Source organism: Rhipicephalus microplus, chromosome X, assembly GCF_043290135.1.
Source record: "Rhipicephalus microplus isolate Deutch F79 chromosome X, USDA_Rmic, whole genome shotgun sequence".
Lineage (NCBI taxonomy): Eukaryota > Metazoa > Arthropoda > Arachnida > Ixodida > Ixodidae > Rhipicephalus > Rhipicephalus microplus.
In genome coordinates this window covers 184,469,868-184,493,032 of record NC_134710.1, presented here as the reverse complement: position 1 = coordinate 184,493,032, position 23,165 = coordinate 184,469,868, and the positions used below count along the sequence as shown (strand labels likewise).

Here is a 23,165-nt window from a genome sequence, read left to right as displayed (position 1 = left end):
AGAGCACCCCTCTGAGGGGAGTTAAGCGCCGCCTCCTGATAATAAAGTTATTTCCCTTCATGCCTCCCTTTTGCTGCTGTGCTATGTTCTGAAAAATTTCTTTCTTCTCTCATTTATTTGAAGGCCTTTCTCTCTATTTGTTTTTATTTATTTTTTGTTTTGGACAATTTTTTCTTCTATACTTTTATCTTTTTATTTGTTTTTGTCCCAACTTTTATATGTCTCGCTTGCTTTTTTCTTTTTCTTATTAATTTTTCTGTGTCTCTTTTCACATTTCTTGCTCTCTATTTCTACCTCTCTCACACTTTACATGCTGTCAATTACTCTCTTCCCTCCTGCTCACCCCAACATTTATTCTCCCTTGTACTCACTTCCCTTTCCAACCACGTCCCTATACAACACTATACAAGGTCATGCTTTGCTCCCTTAGGGCGTCCGTATAGATCTGTGGTCAAGATGTTCGCCGTTGGTTCGTGGGTATGCGGGTTTGGATTTCCCCGCCCCCAGAGGAATTCGTTTATTTCTCTTTCTTTCTATATATATATCGATCATTGCTGGCCACGCTAGAGAAGTGGTACACGTGTTCTGAGAGCGAAGCAGACGAAGAGAACATGAATAGGAAGATGTTAACATGCGCCACCGTTTAATACGATGATCATTTGTTGAATTACGGCGAGCTTAAATGGCTGTTAAAAAAGTGGAGCTGAGCAGGTCTTGTTTTGAGGAGTGAAAAGCTATGTTCAGTTGAAACGGTGAAACCCAGACAGATAAAGCAGCTGAGGACGTCAAATGGCTAGAGGGAGAGACGAAATTGAGAACATTGTGGCTCTGAAATGAAACTTACAAGAGTGGAAGCTTGGGCTAGTTCGTGCGTAGTCATATTTGCAAGATGTTTCAGCACGCGAACAAAGGAAAAAGGACAAGGAAGACAGAAAGAGCACTCTTTCTGTCTACCCTGTCCTTTTTCCTTTGTTGGCGTGCTGAAACATCTTGCAAATATGTCCAAAATGGAGTCAGTGCACGCATCGCAGGGTTCATTGGAGATCAATTGAAGAAGCCTTCGTCATGCTGTAGACATCAGATAGGTTGACGGTGATGATAAGTTGTTACGTATTTATTTGGCACAATGAATCTCAAGCCTTGCCTACGAAATACGAAAACTAAAGAGAAATTCGGGCTATATACCTGGTTCCGTACCTAGATTTCAGTGCTTGCAAACGTTCTGCGTACGAATGAATAGTGCCTGCACTGATTTGTTCCGGCGGGTATGGTAAATAAGATGGTAGCGAAATGAACGCGACAGTCTGCTTGTCGCTACTATGAGAACTACGAAGAAAACCCATCGCTGTATTAATGCACGGGTTGAATGTAATTGAGCCGGCCTCACTGATCTTTGCGCGGCAGCATACCACCTAAATTCTCTGTTAGGGCCGGTTCACGCTAGTGGCAAGCCTTCCGTAGCGGCGCGGTGCCCTACATCAGCGGCCAGCACCGCCCGCAGGAGAGCTGTCCGAATTGCACGGCAAGATCCTCTGACAAACGTGGCTGCCCTTCCGAAGGCAGTTGTCGTCCGCCTCGAATCTATCAAGCGGCCACCGTGCGCGCTCTAGCTCGTAAGCTCTGAACTGATGGTCCCATTCGCTTTAGACTCGTGTCTTCTAGCTGGACAACACAGTGCTCGAATCGAGTCGGCACCGTTTGTGAGAACCATACTCAAATAATTGATGTTCTAGGCCTAAGCAAGCCTTCCCGAATTTCGTAGGGCATACATTATGCGTTTGTTTGTTGTTGCTAAGGCTGGATAGCTGGCGCCACTTGTGCAAACACCTAAATTGGGGACGTTGTTTTGAAGTGCTGTGCGCTTTTGCGAATACCGGAAAGGCGAAAATGCTATATTCACTGCTGGAACGCAGTCTGGGAACAACACGTACGACATCGCGCGAAAACCGCGAAACAAGAAGCAAGCAGCTCGAAGTGCCCCGCGGCAGACGCAGACAATTCAGAGAGGCGAAAGCACACGACGTGGCTCAGCCATGTCGCTCCTCCGTCGCTGACTGGCTACGTCACTGTCCGGAAAACGGCAAACGGCGCAAAAATGGTTCTTGGACCCATGTTTGAAACGGCAAAGAACGGCAGACGGGCGTGAATAAAACCGCCGCACGCGGCTGCCTGAGAACCTCAACGGCGAGGCATGGTTGCCGGTAACGTGAACCGACTCTTATGGGGACGCTGAAGCACATTAAATATGATTCGAGTGTGTACTTAGTTTGTTAACAGCTTAATTCGAATTGCGATTCCGGTGTTGTTAAAAACGAACGCAAATGGTATTTTGTTTTTTCAAAACAGCGGTGGAGGCTGGCGGGTGTCTGGAGACTCTACGCAAGTGCAATGACGTAATCTTTGGTATGCCGTGTCATTTGCAACAGTAGTACTGTAGAAGCGTAGTTTCCGCAACTGTCAAAAGCGACGCCGAGCAGCCGAAGCTAATCACGCAGGCCACAATGGAAGATGCGCGAGACACTTGCTCACGTTAGGTTCGGCTACTTGTCTTATGACTGATGTTGTTTTCCAGCAGTAAAACTTCCAGCATAGTTGAGCCTTCAGTACTTCAACAATGCTCTCGCAGTCCGTTCGGATCAATAAGTGGCATAAAATTTGCGTCAAGGTGCCGCGTGGCTCCGCAACGGAACCAAATATTACGTAGTACCGGTTGTTTTGTTTCCCCGCCTTTACTTTAGGCACTCTCACGTGGGCGGGGTGAGACAAACTTTTTTTATCACATAGTCTGAACTTCCTGCTTCAAGAAACACGGACAAAAAAAAATTCGACATTCTCGACAATGATGTCGGTCCTTCTAAACCATGAAGTTTTACGGAATTTATTAACCACTGAGCTCCACTCTTATTGGTCGAAGGAATCCGGCTTTTCTTAGGGATGGCGTTAAAGAACAATACCCACGCATGAGTTCCTTGTACGTGCTTAGTAGTAGGCATAGCTAAGCCTGAAAGAAAGATAATTATACACAGACTTGTCCAGATGGTGGTCTTTTTAATAGCAGTCTACCCACAAATTGTTATAGTCAGATCACAACTATAGCCTGCCACTTATTAATTAGTGTAACTTGCTACATGTCTCTGCACATGTATACTATAGCTTAATAAATAATGCGCAAGAGGTACAGCAGTGAAATAACTTGAATAACACCCGTCTAGACGTTGACGATAGAATCTACGCGTCGCGCTATAGTTTCTGCTACAGGGTTGGCGGTGTTTGAAAGTCATGAAAACAAAAAAAAAGGACATTACGAATATCGTTGTTTCAGCTCGATTGCGTCAGATCCCTAAATACCAACGATTGAATTCTCCAAGGTAGTGACACGGTTCATTTCCGGTTTGCCGTCGCCCTCATTTTCGAAACTGAACGCGTGGCGCAAAGAGTTCGCCCCAGGGCATCAGCAGGGACGAAGACGAATAATTGCAAATAATTTGTATTTTCAATTGTTCTTTTAATATTCACTGAGTGAAAATGGACCACCGTAAACGTTAAGTGCTAAGACGAAACTCCAATTGGCTTTCTTTTTACGCTCTTGGGCTTAAACGCGCACGGCAGAAACACCTAAGGCAAATTTTTCGGGCAGCAATTTCCCGCTACGTTTTCAATTTATCATTTCATCCTAATAGCACTTACACGCTCCTTCCAAAAAAAAAAAAGGTAGTCTGCAAAAAGAAAAAAAAATACGTCCTGCTATTATGCTTTTCAATGACCTCCTGCTTTTTCACAGTTTTAAGGTCTTCACAATTTTCTGGCCTCGCGCGGGCGTCGTTGGTTGTTATACAGTACTTGAATTTCCTATCGCTTCTTTGCTGTACAGCATTCACCTCGCACACACTGGTCTCTTACAAAGTGTAAGTTAGTATGTTATGAAACCAGCACAATTCGCGAAATTATTCTTTCGATTCTTTTCCATCCCATTATCATTAGTTGGCAGTGTGACCCGACTTGTCACGGCTGCTCAAAGACTATACTGCCCCAACCGGATGCCATTCGCGATGATATTATTCGATGAAGATGCCACCGAAACTGGTATAAATTAGGAATTTGACTGCGATATGGGACTATTCTCGCTTGAATAACTAACTTGAGACTTATTAGAATTGCGCAATCGATCGCGGGTATACACTTCCAGGCCAAATTTTGAGGGGGGTTCAAAAATATATCGGTGTTAAAATGCTTTCGCTGCGCTTTCAGATGGTTGAATTCGTTCCGTTTCCTTTTTGTGCATGATGTGCATCGCCATGCATAGAAATATTGTTTTTTGTATCATATACCGCATGAAAAGTAGGCACGTGTTGATCGACAACACCTCGACAATGCCATATGTGTCAGTGAGACACATATGGCGCAATTTTTTAAAGCAAACTACTGGCTTGAGTTTAGTAAATTTGATTGACAAAATTTATTGTAGTTTAGGTCAATACGCCACAGCTGGTTTTGATTGATATGATGGGTTTAACGTCTCAAAACCACTATATGACTACGAGAGACGTCGTAGTGGAGGGCTCCGGAAATTTCGACCACCTTGGGTTCTTTAACGTGCACGCAAATATGAGCACACGGGCCACAGCACTTTCGCCTCCATCGAAAGTGCAGCCACCGCAGCCGGGATTTGATCCCGCGACCTGTGGGTCATCAGCCGAGTAGCCACTAGAATACCACGGCGGGGCCGCAGCCGGTTTTCATACCACGGTGTAAAAAGATAGGTGAATCTACTAAGGGTTAAAACGTATATGACTACTCAGTTTTTTTGTTAGTGTCAAGCGTACATTTGTTTTAGTCAAATCAGTGTAAATTTGAAGAGAAACGTCCATGGACAATCGAAATGAGACATGGCACCAAACCCGTGACGCCTATATTGAGACAGCATAAGCTTGACCTGCCACTTATCACGTAGCCATGACGAAACGAACGCGTGATATGTTATCGAATCGGGCGATGAAGCCAGCAGGTAAAGGCTGGATTGTCTGAGGCAGCTATTGATTGGTCGAGTAGAACTTCTTTCCCCACGAGTGCATGTAATGCGTCACTAAAGGAATACAGCTCACTTCCGTCATTGTGCGCCATGCTGTGTTCTTGCCGTGGTCCTCCGATCTTGCTCGTTGCACTTTAGAGAAGTTTTCGAGTGTCTCATGAAAATATTGTCAAAACTTCCTTTTCCGCCTGGCATGCCAGCGTTGTTCGCAGATGGAGCATGACAGGGTTGACAGTTGTTGGTTGAAAACAGCGCTTCGGCATCTTGGTTGAAAACTGCGCTTCGGTGAAGAACATGCATCACTGCTTCGCACCTCCAGTCAGCACCAATAACTGTTGGGAGTGCGAAGTCTGTGATCTCCGCTTGAATACAGGTAACAGCTTGTTTGCTTCTCTGTTCTATTATTACGGTGCTGGGAGGCATTTCGCCTTGACAGTGTTTTGACACTTTACTACAGTTAAATTGAAAACTAATGTAACTCTCAAACTGCGCTTGTGATTGAGTTTTTTCTTCAAGTAACTGGTGGCCCTGGATTCACAAAGTAGAAAGTGAGAAAAGCGCTGTTAGTAGTCGACGAATGATTTGCTCCTAAACATCGGTGGTGGGTGGCCACTGGCATTTACGCGTTCGTATCGCCTATTTTTAATATGTGAGGCAAGGCAGCTGTGGTGGTGCTTCACGAGGCCGACCGGTAGACAACGCGAACTGTCTATGTGTTATGGAGTATGGAACAGGTGGTTTTCCACATGGTGTTAGTTTTCGCGAGCTTTGAACAAATGACGCTCAAGCCATTTTTTTTCTCTTTCCTGCTACCGGTAACGTGACGATAGAGACTGTAACCTCCACAACAGAGAATTCTACAGTACTGCGTTCTACCACCCTGCACCCTTCGTCGAGGGCACCATATATACAGAGATATGCCGGGCAACAATCATAATAAGGAAACGTTAAGCTTGTCCACCTCGATGGAACAGTGTCTATGTATGCTGAACCGAAGCTCGCGTATTGAATCCCGACCGAGGCAGTCGCATTTCAATGGTGGCGAAATGGTTGAGGCCCGTGAACTGTGTGACGTCGGTGCACTATAAAAACAATTGATAGTCAAAACTACCGGAGCCCTGCATCACGGCATCTCTGAAAATGATATCGTTGTTTTGGGACGTGAAACTATAGGTGATATAATAATATTGGTGAACGTCAAGCTTCCCTCTCTAGGGATTGCGCTTTCCATCTGCGCTAGACTCTCGAAGACGCCATGAACACCCGCAGGTCGCGGGTTCGATTCCCGGCTGCGACGGCTGCATTTCCGATGGAGGCGGAAATGTTGTAGGCCCGTGTACTCAGATTTGGGTGCACGTTAAAGAACCCCAGGTGGTCAAAATTTCCGGAGTCCTCCACTACGGCGTCTCTCATAATCAATTGGTGGTTTTGGGACGTTAAACCCCACATATCAATCAACGCCATGAACGAAGACCCGGCTAATACACATTTCCGAAAAAATGTATATCCTGTCGCCTTGCACGGCATTTTTGCCGCGATATGTGTGGCCACGAAATCCCACGCAATCTTTGTCGATATACTGAACATCGCTTGCACTTCTACGCGTGCGGCGGCTTCCAATTCAGCTTCGGTATACATCGCCTTAACGGCATATGCGTTATGGCTAACCGGTATATTTGGGTACGGTCTGTGCAGGGGCAGCCTTTTCTGTAGCATAAACATTTATAAACCTCGTCCGCTTCATTTTTTGACCCCGAAATTGTGAGGGCGTGCTGATAGCGAAATGAACTTCCAAAGCTGCTGGTGCATGTTCGATATCTCAGTTCAGGCTCCCTACAGTTTCCGATAACGGCTGGCCGATTCGGCAATTATTGTCGGTACACCAACCTTCCCACTAAATATGCTCACGTTATGAGTGCGAAAGAAAAGAAAACATTGATTGATTGATTGATTGATATGTGGGGTTTAACGGCCAAAAACCACCATATGATTATTAAAGACGCCGTAGTGGAGGGTTTCGGAAATTTTGACCACCTGGGGTTCTTTAACGTGCCCCCAAATCTCAGCACACGGGCCTATAGAATTTTCGTCTCCATGGGAAATGCAGCCGGCGGAACCGGGATTCGGTCCCGCGACGTGCGGGTCAACAGCCGAGTACCTTAGCCACTAGACCACTACGGCGAGGTAGAAAAGAAAACATGAGCCTTGCCTTTGGTTCTCTTTTCTTCTATTAATGCGAGATTATTCTTAGGCTAGAATTTTGCCCTTGGCAGACTTCAATACGATAGCCGCTTGAAAAAAACTAAACTCAAGCCACATTTAGGGAGCGAACCTGTGTTAGTAGCATTGTAAGCGAACACCTAATCCGTGGTTCTGTCCAACAACGGCCGCAGAATATGGGTGACGGAACAGTGTAAGGGCACTGCCATGATTGTGCGGAGAGTTTATCGTCGTCTGCGGAAACACGCAGGGAGTTTTCTTCTGTCAAAAGAACACACCGCTGCCTTTAGTTCATTCGTGTGTAGTGGCACGAGCAGCTCGCGAATAGAGGGTTATCGCGAACATTGAATAATTTTGCTACTATATAAAGCAACGAGAACAGATGGGCTAGGTTCTGTCACGCGTTTTTATATCTGCCGTAATGGGAGTTAAAGCGGGCTTATGAATCCTTCTCTCGTAACTTACAGAAGCATGGTAGGTTGGTTATTTATTCCAGATTTTCATACGGATATCTGAAATTGATTGATTGATATGTGGGGTTTAACGTCGCAAAACCACCATGTGAATATGAGAGACGCCGTAGTGGAGGGCTCCGGAAATTTCGACCACCTGGGGTTCTTGGTGGTCGAAATTTCCGGAGCCCTCCACTCTCACTGAATAAACGGTACACTAAACTATAAACTAGTTTGTTAACCTGCCTAAACTGCTCAACGGACCATTGTACGCCGTGGTATAAGTACCTGTGGAATATTTTATATTTGCGGTTTTTAATGTTCGCCCTAAAGTACACGACCACTTTCGTGGTTCAGCTTCGTGGAAACGCGGCTGATAATTAAGCCTGCAGCCGCGTGCTGAAAATACTTTTTCTTTTGTCACTTGAGCCTTTTGAAGCTGTACAGCTTATGGCAACCTCAATATTTCATACTGTTTCGAAACAATGTTTTATAATGAAAATTTCATGCAAAAAGCAGCCATTTATGTTTATTGAAAAGTTGCGGCAGTAAGTATACCAAACTTTCCGAAAGATTGAAAAGGCCGCGTACTTGATGAAATAATTATATAACGATAGATGAACGGAAGAGATATTTTGATACTTGCACACTTTTAAATTTTAATGAATGGTTGTAGATATCTAGTTGTAAGCAAGTAGCTGGGAGGGACTGTGCATGAGCGTTTATAGCAGACGCCCGCACCACAAGCAGTTATATAGGGAAAAGGAATTCATTCGCTATTTCAGTCTAGACACCATGGTCGCTTTGAATTCTACTAACGCTGTCACGTGACCACGCTACTTTTTTTGCCTGCCATTTTAATTGATTTCGTGATTACTTTCCCCAACATGAAAGTAAGGGAAATATTTGTGTGCCGGGGTGCAAATTAAATTATAAATACGGCGCCAGCGCGAGGTTAATGAAGCAATGTCATTACAATATTCGTTTAAGCGCTTCTCAATGAACTGGCCTCTGCTCCGCTTGCGTTATCGCAGTGGTCAATTGGTGGTGAGGGCTGGACAGGCAAAGCACCAAAGGAAGCGAAATTAATCGGTACTTTACATCGGTTGAGGCCTCTGCCTTTTTTTCTGTTGTTTGGATGACCGACTATAGAGGATGTAAAAGAGCTTTTCTAGTGCGCCCACGATGCAATTCGGCAAGGCAAGAACAGAAAAAAAAACATAACGCTCTTATAGAACGTCCACCTCTCATTCTGACAAATATACTTAGGTCCTAACCAATAATGAAGCTAAAAAAAAGTGGCATATGGTATTGAAACTTTTTCGAACATACAAAAATATGAGACAAATTAAAGTTTTTGATTTTTTAATTTTGAGCGTATATTTTAGAGGAGCAATGAGTCATGATTGATTTTGCTTTACATGGTGAATAAAATTAAGCTGCATGATTTTTCCATAACTAGGCGCTTCCTTGTATGTAAATATCACTTCGCAAAGAAGTTGTTTTACCAGGTCAACACAGAATATGATTATAATCTTCACCGTCAGCCGCTCAGTTAGCTAAAATTCAAGTATGTTCATTGTAGCGACGGCAGTAGGCGGATACGTTTGTATGGAAAAGTAAGATGCTGCCGGAGTTTCCACTTGGATACACTCAGCCGAATTCTTTCGGCATCTCGGTGCTACCATAGGTTGAGCTACAAAGCCGTTCTCATAATTACACATTCCAGAGAGTGAGGATTGGTGCAAAGCTCTTTCCTGCTGTGGGACGGAGTTGCTGCGTGCGGCATTCAGTCTTACAACGGGGCAAAGTCAAGGTTATCTTTTGACTTTGGGATCACGAAGCGAAATCTCGGAGAAGCCGGAAGAGCAATTGAAACAGGCAATGACGCAGGGTGTAACTATAGAGGAGCCACTTTGCCGAGATAAGAGAAACTGCGGAAAACACGGGTGATAATGCACACGCGTAGCAGTATGAGTCCCACAATTACGTGCCGAATAGAAATCTATCTTGCACGATCCTTTTTAATAGAATACTGCGTCGTTCTTAAGCCACACAGCGCAGTCGTTCATCGATACTACCAGCTCATTAAGCTACAGAAAACGTACAATCTTTAATCCGTTCGTGTCAAATCAGGGAGGAGCTTTGCGGCAGTCATGATTGTCATGAATGCGTAATCATGTGAACTGCCACTTAACTTGCAATCCGGATATCTCGCAGAAGAATCATGCTGGTAGAATTGTACTAAGAAGAGCTGTGCATTAATTTGACTGACTCCAACTTCGCCATACAAGCATCAATATAAATATAATGTTCACTAATATCAATAATATATAAAGTTCACTGCGATCAATATAAAGTTCACTAATAAATCTTAAAAAGCATACATCATAGGAATTTTATAGTTATTTTATCTCGTTTCTCCTAAGTCACGCAAATTAAGGCTGATGCAGCCTTTAGGTACCTCCCAACGCCGATATAAAAGAAAACCATAAATGATAACTTTGATTTTCTAGGTGTTTCTCACGGTGTTTTGTAATGTAGGTAAGTGCAGGACTTACATGCGGCTATGCAGACCGTTCTGCCCGCCTTGTCTTGTTTACGTAACTTTACTAGGGTCTTCAGTGCCTTTCTTTATACATGTGGGGAACTTGGAAAATGTTTCGGTTTCTATTTTTATGTATATTTTTACTGCTTTGTCTTTTATTTTCTCTCTATACATGTTCATCTTTTTTGTTCCTAATTATGCACGTAATGAAGATAGGAGTAACCACCACCAGCGAAAGCCCTAACATGTCCTCTAAACATGTGTAAAAAATTATCAAAGAAAACCAAAAACGTAATTTTCAAGAATAAATAGTTCGATTAAAAACTGTGGCAAATCCGGACACACATGTTGAAGTTCACGCTCGTGTTCTACTAATAAAAATGGAGTGTGTGCTGCGCTTATTTAATGATTATTTTGCACAGTTCGCTCAGACAGTTTTTTGTGGCATGATGGCAACTACGTATTGCCGAGAACAATTGTCAACGGTGAACAATGAAATAAAAAAGGATGCCCGGCACACCTACAAGCGCCCAAATTGTCATCGTTCACAAACCAATCTTGTCTATTCTTGGTCCGTAACCCAAACGATTTCGACAATTCTTCGGGGCCGTAACGGACCGTAAAGAACTTCCTTATGCGTTCTCTGCATTTGGCCCAGCGCCGTGCAACAGCGTCTGAATCGTTGTCGCTACCGCCCGATGCGGTAATTGGCGCTCGAGGTGCGTGTCGGAGCGCGAAGCGCCGTGGTTTACGCACGCGCTCCTGCGCTTGCGGCTGGACACAACAACAACAAAAAGAAGGTGCGAGGCTGGGAACTTATCGAGCGAAAACTTAATCCCATTTGAACCACGGAAAAGGCGAAAAGCGCACTTCGGGTGGAAATTGGCGCTCCTGCTAGGCGTTGGAAGGAGAGAAAAAAGTGCGAAAGTCACGACGACACCACTCACCGAGCTGAAAGCCATTCACGGCCAGTGGCGGAACAATGCAGAGAAGAGCAAGTAGAAGGGATCGCTGAGCCGGGGCACCAGCGGGGTCGTGGACTCTTTCTTTCATGATGTCTCTCCGTGCACCCAGTGGATCTCCACGGATTGAGCAAGCTCCTCTGTTGTCAAGTGAACAGCGCTTCGAGGGCCAGCGACTGTCGTCCTCTTATCAGATGGCTACTGCAACTGAGAAGCGAAACCCATCGCGAGCACGATAGGGTAGATGCTCTCACTGCCTGGAGTATCTCTCTGCATCTTCTTTTCTTGGTGTCTTTATCACGCCTTGGTTTTTGCCCTCTTAGGAGGCTCGCGATTTTACGTAGATGTGCCAAAGGCAGGGTCGTCGCCCTGGCATCAGGAAGTGTGCCGTTACGCGAATTGTTGTTTCCCGTCCAAAGAAATTACTGCACACCCACACTTCAAACTCGTGGCTACTGAAAAACGCGTACCTGTAACGAACAAACAATTGCACGGACGCACGCACTCTCTCACCCAATCACTCACTCACTCGCGCGCACGCACGCACGCGCTCACACACGCACGCACACACACGCACCTGAATTATGCTGATTTCTATGACGCATACGTATTTTCGATAAGTTTCCTGCAGACGCTACTTGCTAACAGTACTGTTACTTGGCGGAACACAATTTGTTCTACCACTTTGTGAGAAATACTGCACAGTTCTTTTTTTTATAAAGCTCTCATACACACACATGGCAAATGAAAAAGGTACTCGGGCTGCCATATTGTGTATAGTTTCCTCGCTCCGTTTGTCCCATTCTCCTGAAAGGATAGCCTTTGTGTATGAAATCTGAATTTTGCAAGCACTAAGACATTCCTGCCAGAAGTATCTGTAACGCAAGCTTAGACGCTCGTTTTTTGCTAGCAAGCCTGAGATAATTATCTTGTTTTCTTAAAAGTATTTAAAATTCAAGCGTTCGCGAGTAGCGGCTTATTTGTAAGACAGATTTTAACCATAGCTGTCACATGCGGAACTAAAAATACTACCAGGAGGATGCACCATCACGAAGACAAAGAGATTCGAATATCACATTACTGGGCCTCGTATGGTACGTCTGCTCTTGAATTTGGGTCAGAAAAAAAAGTTTGTGCTATTGCACACACCATCACATACCATCTACCATGTACAAACCAAAAGCCGTAGAGCAGTAAATGCCCTGATCCCTTGAAGACGGGTACTGCCTTCTGTAGTCTTAATAAAGCCTGTATATGACAGTAGCTTGGAGCCAAAGTACGTCGTATTCGGTGTAGTGCATTCTCACTTTTTTGTGTTGCTACACAATCAGTCAAGCTTTCGTCAAAGAAACTGGGTTCGTGCTCACGTGTATGCCATGTCAGGATGCGCTCTTTTACAAAACGTTACCCGCATATGCGAGATACACTTCAGAGTTCCATTACTTGCAGCGTTTTTTGGGCAGCATTTACAACAGTATGTGGTTTTCACAGTGATCACAATTTACAATGTAAAAGCACTCGTACACTTATACGCTCATTAAAAGAAAGCTAGTGCTAATAATAATTGGAGGTCAATATTTTATGTTTTTCTTGTATTCCCATAGTGTGAATGCTACTGCTACTTCATTGCACTTCTTGAGTACTGGTGTAAGAAGGTAAAATTTTGCTTACTTCTCTTCCAACAACGAATCACTCCCCACTGTTGTTATTCGCTGAACATCGATATCCTGCATCTCTCTACGCACCTTGTTGCTGTCTCAGTGGTGACGGCCGATAAAAAAGTAAGTATTGGGTAGTTGGTTATTCATGACTAGAAAAATTGCGCTACAGTTGCGCAGCAACTGTAGCGAATAAAGATATTTCATAAAACGTAGAAATTGACCAGCGTCCCCTGTCGGCAGCGTCAACGCTTGTGATGCAAAGAAGAAAACACAACCACGGAATGATGTCACCACATGACGTCATCATGAATTTGCAGACTGCCAAAATCGCTGACGTCCTCCTGACGTCACCATAACGTCAGCTCGACGTCATACAACGTGACGTCATGTGATTACGCCAAAAAATGACATTCTTCCTTGATGAAAGGTAGGCCGGTCACGGATGAAGGGCAAAACGACGTTATGTGCAGAAAGCGTTAAGTAGCGGCGAGGCAAGACAGACACATCGAAACAAAAAAACAGATTGCTTTGGCTTTCCAGTCCAGTCTTGTTAGGTGAGTGCATAGGGAACATTGTGAGTTTTTCAGTAGTGAGGTATGTGGAACTAGCAATAATATTGCTGTTTTGTCACATGCACCATGATTTATTTGGGAACATCACAGTTTTTACGGGTACATTTGGAGCTTCCTATAAGGTATACCTTATATCATCATGTTTTAATTGTGATATTATTTGTATGGTTGTTAAAGTGAATGCATGTCTAGTGATCTTACTATTTTCAGCAGTGTTTGAAAACATGCCCTTGTTTAAATAAGCGCTTGAGAGCACCGTTTGATGGGTTTCTGGCTTCATTTGGGGTTATGATCATGAAGTAAATGATGGCCACTAAAAGGTAGGGACTCATCATTCGTCTCAACTGAGCTTGCGTGTAATGGTGAACATAAACGCCACCCCGAAAGTGGCTTACTTTGTCGTAAAGACTATTGTAGCGCACACACACACACATACACACACACACACACACACACACACACACATAAATATATATTTATATATATACATACATATATATATATATATATATATATATATATATATATATATATATATATATATATATATATATATATATATATTTATATATATATATATATATATATATATATATATATATATATATATATATATATATATATATATATATATGAAATAAATACTTCACGTTAAAATTTCTCGTAAAGGAAAGTTTTAACCGATTTCGCTACATGTGTCATCAGGCTAGGTCACTACTCAGCAAAGACAAAATACACGGAAGAAAAGCTTTGTGACATCGGCATCAGAGCTTTACGCAGAATGTTTATGCAGTATGCTTTTTTTAAAAAATGCTATGAAATTCAGGTACCTGTAGTTTTTGCGAATGAACTCCACATAGTAAAATTAAACTTGCATCATTAATAAAGAAATTAATTATTCAGCTTTTAAAATTGAATTTGAGGGTAATCTTTTGTATGACAAAGTCACAAACTTTTTCATATAAACTGCCCTAAAACGGATAATACGCAGTTAATGAACGAGATTTTGCTAATTGGCATAAGAAGTATAGCTTCGGCTGCGCCAAAGTGCTCCCTCTTCGACGTAGAGTCCGTGTGCAAAGACTACAGGTGCCTAAAATTTATGCCATTTTCTTTCTTTTGAATCACGTATTGCCTTTAAAAAGAAAAAAAAAACAGCGTACTTATGTTTTAATGATCTCTGTCAAAAAACTTCTGGATAGATTCTTGGGTTTTCGTATTACGTTCATAATCACAAGCCCATATTCCTGCGTTTAATCTAAGTCGTATGATAGCTAGAGCGAGAGCCTCTTTTATAACAGATACCATAGAACCAATATATATTATAAAAAAACCAGGGCTATAACAGGAACTTGCCGTTCTAAAAATACAAATATCATTCACTCCACAGGTAATAATAGTGAATAGCATGCGAAGTAAAAAAAGTTGGCAGATTCCACGCACTGTGGGAATCAATGATATGCGAAGCACGAATGAGAAAGGTTGATATGTCACTTTAAAATCAGCACGACCGCACGAGGCGGACGTAATTTATGCCGTACATGACTTCATCCATGCTATGATTATCATGTTTGGACGTGTTGTTTACGTTCGTCGTCCATTCCTGTCACGTAATACCAAACTTGGTATATGAAATGCAATCGAAACGGCGGCGAGCAAGCTATGAGCGTAGCTTGTAGTCATGTTTTAGATGACACACATGTCATGATTATCATGTTTGCACCAGTCATATACCTTCCTCATCCATTCACGTCCCGTAATACCAATTTTGACATATGTGAAGCTATAGCAAAACTGCCGCAAGCGCACAATGAGCGTAGCATGAAGTCATTCTCTTACATGACGTGCATGTCATTATTTTGTTTGCACCAGTCATATACCTTAGTCATCCATTCACATCACGTAACACCAAATTTGTTATATGTGAAGCTAGCGGATCCGCCGCGAGTCCATCATGAGCGTGGTATGTAGTCAGTCATGTTCTTACATGACACACGCGTCATGATTATCATGTTTGCCCCCGTCATATACCTTGGTCATCTATTCTCGTAGAGTAATACCAAATTTGGTATATGTGAAGCTAGCGAAACGGCTGCAAGCGCATCATGAGCGTGGCATGTAGTCGTGTTCTTAGATGACGCGCATGTAATGATTATCATTATTGCACCAGTTATATACCTTAGTCATTCATTCACATCACGTAACACCAAATTTGTTATATGTGAAGCTAGCGGATCCACCGCAAGTCCATCATGAGCATGGTATGTAGTTAGTCTTGTTCTTACATGACACGTGCGTCATGATTATCATGTTTGCCCCCGTCATTTACCTTGGTCATCTATTCTCGTGGAGTAATACCAAATTTGGTATATGTGAAGCTAGCGAAACGGCTGCAAGCACATCATGAGCGTGGCATGTAGTCGTGTTCTTACATGACGCGCATGTAATGATTATCATTATTGCACCAGTCATATACCTTTGTCATCCATTCGCGTCTCGTAATACAAAATTTGGTATATGTGAAGCTACCGAAACCACCACAAGCGCACCATGAGCGTGGCGTGTTGTCATGATTTACATGACATGCATGTTATGATTTCCACGTTGGGGTCGGTCACTGTGTTCGCTATACATTCATGTCATACCATACCAGTTTTGCTATGTGTCATGTGAACGGTGGCACCTCAAGAGCAGCAATACCAAGAAATGGAACTCATGACATTCATGACATACATGTCACTATTTCCTTGTTATGACTAGTCACTTATGGTCGTTTTAGAGTCACGTTATGCCATACCTTTTTCGGTAATGATACATGTCATAATCGAAATGGCCAGGAGAGCTAAAAGTTGTTGACGGCCAGACAGACAGACAGACAGACAGACAGACAGACAGACAGACAGACAGACAGACAGACAGACAGACAGACAGACAGACAGATAGATAGATAGATAGATAGATAGATAGATAGATAGATAGATAGATAGATAGATAGATAGATAGATAGATAGATAGATAGATAGATAGATAGATAGATAGATAGATAGATAGATACTCTCAAAGTCGCCGAAGTTCGCTAAGAAATGCTTCGCACTTAATATAGGATTGTATTACAGCACCATCACTTTATTTCATACGGCAGAAAAATTATATTCTAGCCCTGAAGCATGAGATGTCCAGTGTGATATTCAGATCGAGTAAAAGTGACAGGCATTGACTGAAAACGAAGCGTTGGAGTTCGTTCATCGGAGGCAGGCTGGATTTGCTGTACAGCGTTTGTTTCAATACCAGAAAAAGGTTTAGTTTATATGGAAAGCGAGAATTTTTTTATGAAGGAGCTTCATATAAACTTCACTGCAGCAACATCATGCGATGCTCTGTGGCCTTTATTTCGTCAGAATTATTGCATTTTACTTTTACTAACAAAGAGGAGAAACTTGACCATTAACAGAGAAACTCATGAACATGAGTACTTGTACGAGGGGTTGAGAACTCAATATTAGGCTTGAATTTAAAGAAAGATCGCAATGGGGATTCGAGCGCGAACTGTTCAGATGATATTGCAGTGTACGTTAACGGGACCCTGGAATGGTTTTTTAACATTTTGTCAGGGTTGAGCAACAACCTCATAAACACTTTACCACCATAGGGCAAGCGACGATTCTTGTATCGAGGTAGCTGCGGGCATATGCGTTACTCTCTTTCTCAGCGCTACCTTCCCTCCTGGCTGTGGAACAGCCGTCGCTTACGAAGTACACTTGGCGGGTTAATTTGCATTACCCTCTCAATTCATTTCTCACTTCTCTCTCATTTGAGCGATGCTACATTCTCGTTTGAATCAGGTGATTGCCTCTGCAATCAAATCAGGCAGTGCACCATCGCGTATAGCGGAAACGAATTGCATAGCAAAGTGGTTGGAATCTGCATCACCACGTGCCGCAACACTACCAGCTCTTCTTATATTATTCTCCTGTTGGCCTCCAATTTGCAAATAGCGAGTAGTATGCGGACAAATAAAAATCAATGCAGAATCTCGTTTGCGAGTTGTACGACGCCCAAGCGTTTCGACTTACTGCCGGTAACGGTGATCCTTGGCACATCGATTTCGGGTGGCACCGACATGGCGTCTTTCATCGTGTCGTTATAGCAGCCGCCAGCGTTTTATTTTTCTGTCCAGCATTCACGGGCGTCCCATGCGATACTTCGCGATAATCTGCTCATGGAACAATACTATTTTTAACATGAAAGTGTTCTTTTGCCGGGGTCCATCACGGATCCGCTGACGTACTTCCGCCTCTGAGATTACGTCGAAAAATATATACTGACATATCGCAAAGATGGAAGCAAAATGCAAGCATCTGTTGCGCGCAACCGAACCAGCAACCTCTCGCTTGTGAGCGTGCCGCACAAACAACTATGCCCCAGAACGTACGTTGTATGGGATGCAAACGGTGCGCTATTTATATACACCATACAACGTTTGGCAGCCCTCAAGCTTCAAAACTTTAGCGCATTTTTGTTATCAGTCACCAGATGGTGTGACAGGCTCGCGGAGGGCGCACTCTGAAGGTCGTCGCATGCACGAAGCGCCGTCCGCGTGGTCTCTTCTGCATACGCGCTTATCAGACTCGTAATTCGAGAGAGGACGAAGGTCACTTTCCCAGCTACCACAACCACGTTAACGAAAGGCACGCTTCTGACACACGACACAAGAAGAATTGTCGTAGTTGTCCGCACTTGTCTAGTGTGCACTTGTACACTTGTTTCGTTCTTTTTTATTCTATTTGAACAGCACGCTTTAGGTTTCGAGCTGCGGCAGTTGTTACTATAGTCTAAGCTGGTTCTGCGTATGCTAATTTCGTGCGTACTTTCTGCTTGAAGCATGCGGGGCAAGTTTAGAGGGGTTTTACGTTTCTAACGTGACTTTGAAATTTGTTGCTGTTGCTAAATAATGCACAGTAAACGCTCAACTACCTGCATAAAGACACGTTTCACTTTCGTGTTATACCGTTTTTTATATAGGAAGAACAGCCACGTTTCCTTTATTTGCGTTTTCTTTATTAGAGCTTTTTGCACATAATGCGATTGTGCACTGCCTCCACAATCAGAGGTGTTCGAGTATTTTTGAATTTCTCGTCGTATTTTAATGCCTCCACAATCAAACCACATTTGACCAGGTTATGATGTCTTAGACGACTTCATAATATGACGTCGTGTTATCTGACGTCACAACGGCGTCGCCATGATGTGAGAAATTATGGTGATCTGTGGTAGGTTGGTGATTAACAGCGGAGCTGTTTATGCTTGTTGTCGGCAAGAATCTTAAAACAGAAAACTATCATAATCATAAACCAGCATGCTCTTTCTTCGTCCTCTCCTGCTCTGCTCCCAGAACACATGCGCCGATTTGTCCGGCGTGCGATTCAATTACTCCAATGAACAAAAATCTAATACAGAGAGAAAGAGAGACAAACGAAAGAAATTTATGGTGAGAATTTTTTTGGATAGACGTAATTTTTGGCAGCGCATCCCCAATCGAAAGGCGATCATCGTAGAATACCCACACAGGAAGACAAAGAAAATGCAGAAAGAAAAAAAGAACTACGGATCGTCTCCCCGAAGAGAACTCTGATGGGGTGCGAAGCAGCCGCGGTGTGCACGGCGTTGGTGCAGTAGAAACGGGCATCGACTCGGATGCTGGACGAATGGTTTGAAGTGAAACTCGGCGTAGCGCTTACTCGAGTAAACGTTTGTTGGAAACTCGAAGACACGGGAGCTGAGACGCGCTGAAGACACTTGCACTCGACTTCCTTGGCTCTCGTCTCGTCAGTGTTACCCGCGCGCCATTTGTATTCTCGAACGCGATCGGTGTTCTTGACTCGCACCTCATCGGTGTCGCTGGTCTAACTTTTGCTAACTGCTAACTTTTGCGTTCGGCTTCCCCGGCTCACACCTCGTCAGTGAGGACGTCACCGTTCGCGAACGCGATTGGCTTCGCTCATCCTCGCAACGCCAGCGACAGCCGCGAAAGGTACGCACACACTAGCGGGAACCATGCCGCAACGGCGTCCCTCCTGTCAGCTCAATGCACCGCAAGCTGTGGCATGCCGTCCCCATTGTCGGCGCTGTGAGATTCTCGAGGCGTGCGCAGTGTGCGCACCCGTCGGCTCGCGGCTTCTTCTCGCCAACAGATGGAGAGTGGGGGCACTGGTGAGATTATTCCCACGTGAGTAGTGGGCTCGAGCGTTGCGAGCGGTGGAGACAGTGAAGCGAGCGAAAGCGGACACGTCGTGAGCGCACGGCAGGCGAGGGAGAGAGACGTCACCGCGCACTGCTAGAAGGGCGTGGCTACTTGGCACCATTCCAACACCTGCGGTGAGGGGAGTGGTGTGGACGGATGGACAGCGTTAGACATGTTAGTCAAAAAGGTGCTTTGCATATAAAATGCATAGCTAGAGAAAAAGGTACTAAGAAAAAAAAGCGAAAAGTACAGAGCGATAGATAGCAACGTAAATAGAAAAAGTGACGCAAAAAGGACGATGAAAATGAGGAGAAAAAAATGGACGCCACCCAGCTCAGCTCTTCTTTCAGGATTGGCACCAATAGTATGAAGCTGACTTTTATGCATCTTTTCGTGTTCACACCCACGGTCCCTTTTCGTGTTTGATGAGGTCTCTACTAATGAGAAAACGAAAATAAAGCATATTTTAGAGATCAAGCTGTTGGTGCTCTGATCGACGTTTTCGCATTCTAGGTAGCCGTTGGTTGTTCTGATAATCTTGCCCTGTCGCCAGCTGTAGGTGGTATTGTTGGCTACGCCTCCCATTGCTTCCCGTTTGGGGCTTGTATGGAAGTTGTCTGTGGATTCCTGTAGCCCCAAATCATGCAGTGGGAGGTGCTAGGCGAATCGCAGCATAGGTGACCTCCTCAGTATGTTCGGAAAAGTATCATGCATGCTAAAGTACCGCGGAAGAAACTGTCCAAAGAATTTATTGAAGGTACGATTGAACTTGTTGAAAATGTTTTGGCTGTTGTCTCAAGCGCTCGGCAATCTTCGACAGAAAATATTATATCATTACGCGCAGCCTGTAAGCCGGCGGAATTTGCGACACTTCCTTCCTGACTGCAAACTCGAAACTATTCTTAACTCAATAGACCAACTTCCAATGGAAGAATCATTACGCATGCACAGATTGCTAACCGCAACTGCTTTTAATGTGTTGAAGGCAGTATTTGAGGTGTAACAGCTGCTACATTGAGGGGCAGAGTCTTATCGAGTTCACTGGCAATATCCTACTGCTTCTACCTATTGTTAGCAGTCTGTCCTCAGGTGATTGAGGGCACAACGCGGACGAGTATCACTCAATGAGATTTGGGTGTGGAGTTTGCAATGACTCGCACAAAAGGACTTATAAATATGGTCCACAGATCAAGGGAAAGAAAAATTGGCGCCCACAGCCAAATTATTAGCCACTTCTCATGCCCCACACACACTAAAAAAGTCACTTTGCTCTTCCTTCACAGCTCTGATTTGCCACATGCATAATTTCTTTTAGATAGCTACACGTGAACTTTCTTTGAGGATAATTTTATACTCCCTTCGTATAGTCGTGTAAATCATAAGAGAGTCAGAAGTGTCTCTATAAACAGTCATATGCGTGGCAAGCCAGGACTAACCGAAGAGGCTCACACGTATTATTTTTTCTTAGTGCGCAGAAACACGTCTAGAAAGATTTGGCGCCGACGGTATCATCAGCGGAAGTGCACAAAGAAATTTAAGTGCCCCTCGTGATCACTTTCGCGTACTTACATTGACCTGTGTGCACAAGGAGGCCTCAAAAATAAAGTACTCGCCCTGTGATAGATTTGTAAAGCGATCGGCATTCCGAGGAGCCTCCAAGCTTCCATCGTAGCTTGTATACATCACTTTGTGATTCACCACCAGCGGACCACCAAATCTACTGTAACTAGTTATCGTAGTCAGCCAATGTATATCAAAACCGCCTTTCCAATTTTTTGTTTTATTCTTCTTTCTCGAGTTTGAAGGTTTTAGAAAGGTCTAGCTTCAAAATTATGCACATTTCAAGTTGAAATCGGGCTCGTAAGTCTCTTTTCTAAGAAGGTCGAATACAAGCTTTATAAAGTTCTTTTCTAGCAGCATTGTATACTGATTGGTGGTGTTTTAGCAGGCACCTTAATTTGATTCTACGGAACGCTTACTAAGTAAAGGACAATGCATTTATATTAGCCAGCTGGGGGTTTTTCAACGTATAAAACTAAACATAAGTACACTGGCGTTGTCACATTTCACTCCTCCATCACCGACATGCGGCCGCTGCGGCTGGAAATCGAACGCGTGCGATATAGAGCGACGCGACAGTCTGCTAAGGATCGATCCCGGCCACGGCGGTTATATTTCGAGGGAGGCCAAGTGCTAGAGGTCCGCATTTTGTGCGATGTCAGCGAGCGTCAAAGAACACAGGTGGTAGAAATTTCTGGAGCTTTCTATATACTTCGGCGTACCTCATAACCTTGTCGAGGTTTCAGTGTGTAAAACCCCGCAAATTATCAACACGAGAAGCTAGCACAGCAGGGGAGTTCTTGCACCAGTTTGTCGCATTGCCAGTGCAAAGTAACAAATATGTGGCTAGTTGAAAACAATGTTCTTATCTGGTAAGTTCAAAAATCTCAAAGTGATTACAATAAATTAGTGTTTTAGTGGAGTGCAACGGAAAAGAACAACTGAATGTCGAAAACATGTCAACGACAAAAAGTAGATACGTTATAGTACGCCGTCTAGCAGAAAAAAAAAACGCATCGATAACGGTAACAATGACAAGGTGCTATGAAACTGCCTGATATAAAGTCCGTATTTGATTTATAATTGCAGTAAACAGTGCCTCATTATTAACAAACGTGGTGTCGTGAGTACAGAGGCAAAAACAAACATATGTCACTCGGCAAAGTGATTTCCACTTTAGAAATACTTGCATGATGACAACAAGAACGGTGGCAGCGGATCCGGCAACGGTGAGCTGACAGTTTCTTGTTGTTTCTCGGTCCGCGACACCTCATAAACTTTAGATCATAAAGTGCCAATGCCATATGTGTGAGCGAAGACAAGGCCAATAGGGGCACGAATAATTTCAGTTCCACCCGTTGCAGATGCGCAGACCCTACGTCCGCGTAACCAGAGGAAGTGATGTGTGCTCACGTGCCTCCTATCATGGTGGAACACTTGATTCGTTACCACTGGGTGAGCGTGAAGGTGGCTCGCAACAGGGAACCACCTATGCACATGCGCCTGCGATTTACTTCGCACCTGTTCACAACATATGCAACTGGGAGTAAGATCTTATAGCACAAGTTAGGGTTCATCAAAAACGAGAAAAGACAAGTGTCACTTGCCCTGTCTTTTCTCATTCTTGAATTCGTCCTAACGCTGCCCGATACAATTCACTATGAATCGTATTGCACTAAGGTGAAACTGTAGAAGAGCTGAAACTTTTCACATTTTGTTTGTGTCGATGCTGTGTTTCATACCAAGTCATACGAGCGTATGGGAAATTTGATTGTCTGTATATATACTAGTGCTTAATGCTTATGGCGACGCCAATAAAAAACCACACCATCCGATATCAAAACTGCGAAGCGCCTCGCACGTGCCAGAGTGCTTGAGGTAGAAATTTCCTTTCAGGAATAGTGTAAAAATTGACGCATT

General features: G+C 43.8%; 1 protein-coding gene across 1 annotated transcript in view; it reads right to left on the bottom strand.

Annotated features, from left to right (window-relative positions):
* LOC119176970 (uncharacterized protein CG3556) overlaps nucleotides 1-11,420 on the bottom strand; it is a 165,578-nt gene extending 154,158 nt beyond the window's left edge. Inside the window, exon 1 of the mRNA XM_075878332.1 lies at nucleotides 11,197-11,420. Coding sequence (XP_075734447.1) covers nucleotides 11,197-11,302 — 106 coding nt within the window. The 5' untranslated portion in view covers nucleotides 11,303-11,420. The remainder of the gene's footprint in view (nucleotides 1-11,196) is intronic.
* Nucleotides 11,421-23,165: the final 11,745 nt, after the last annotated feature.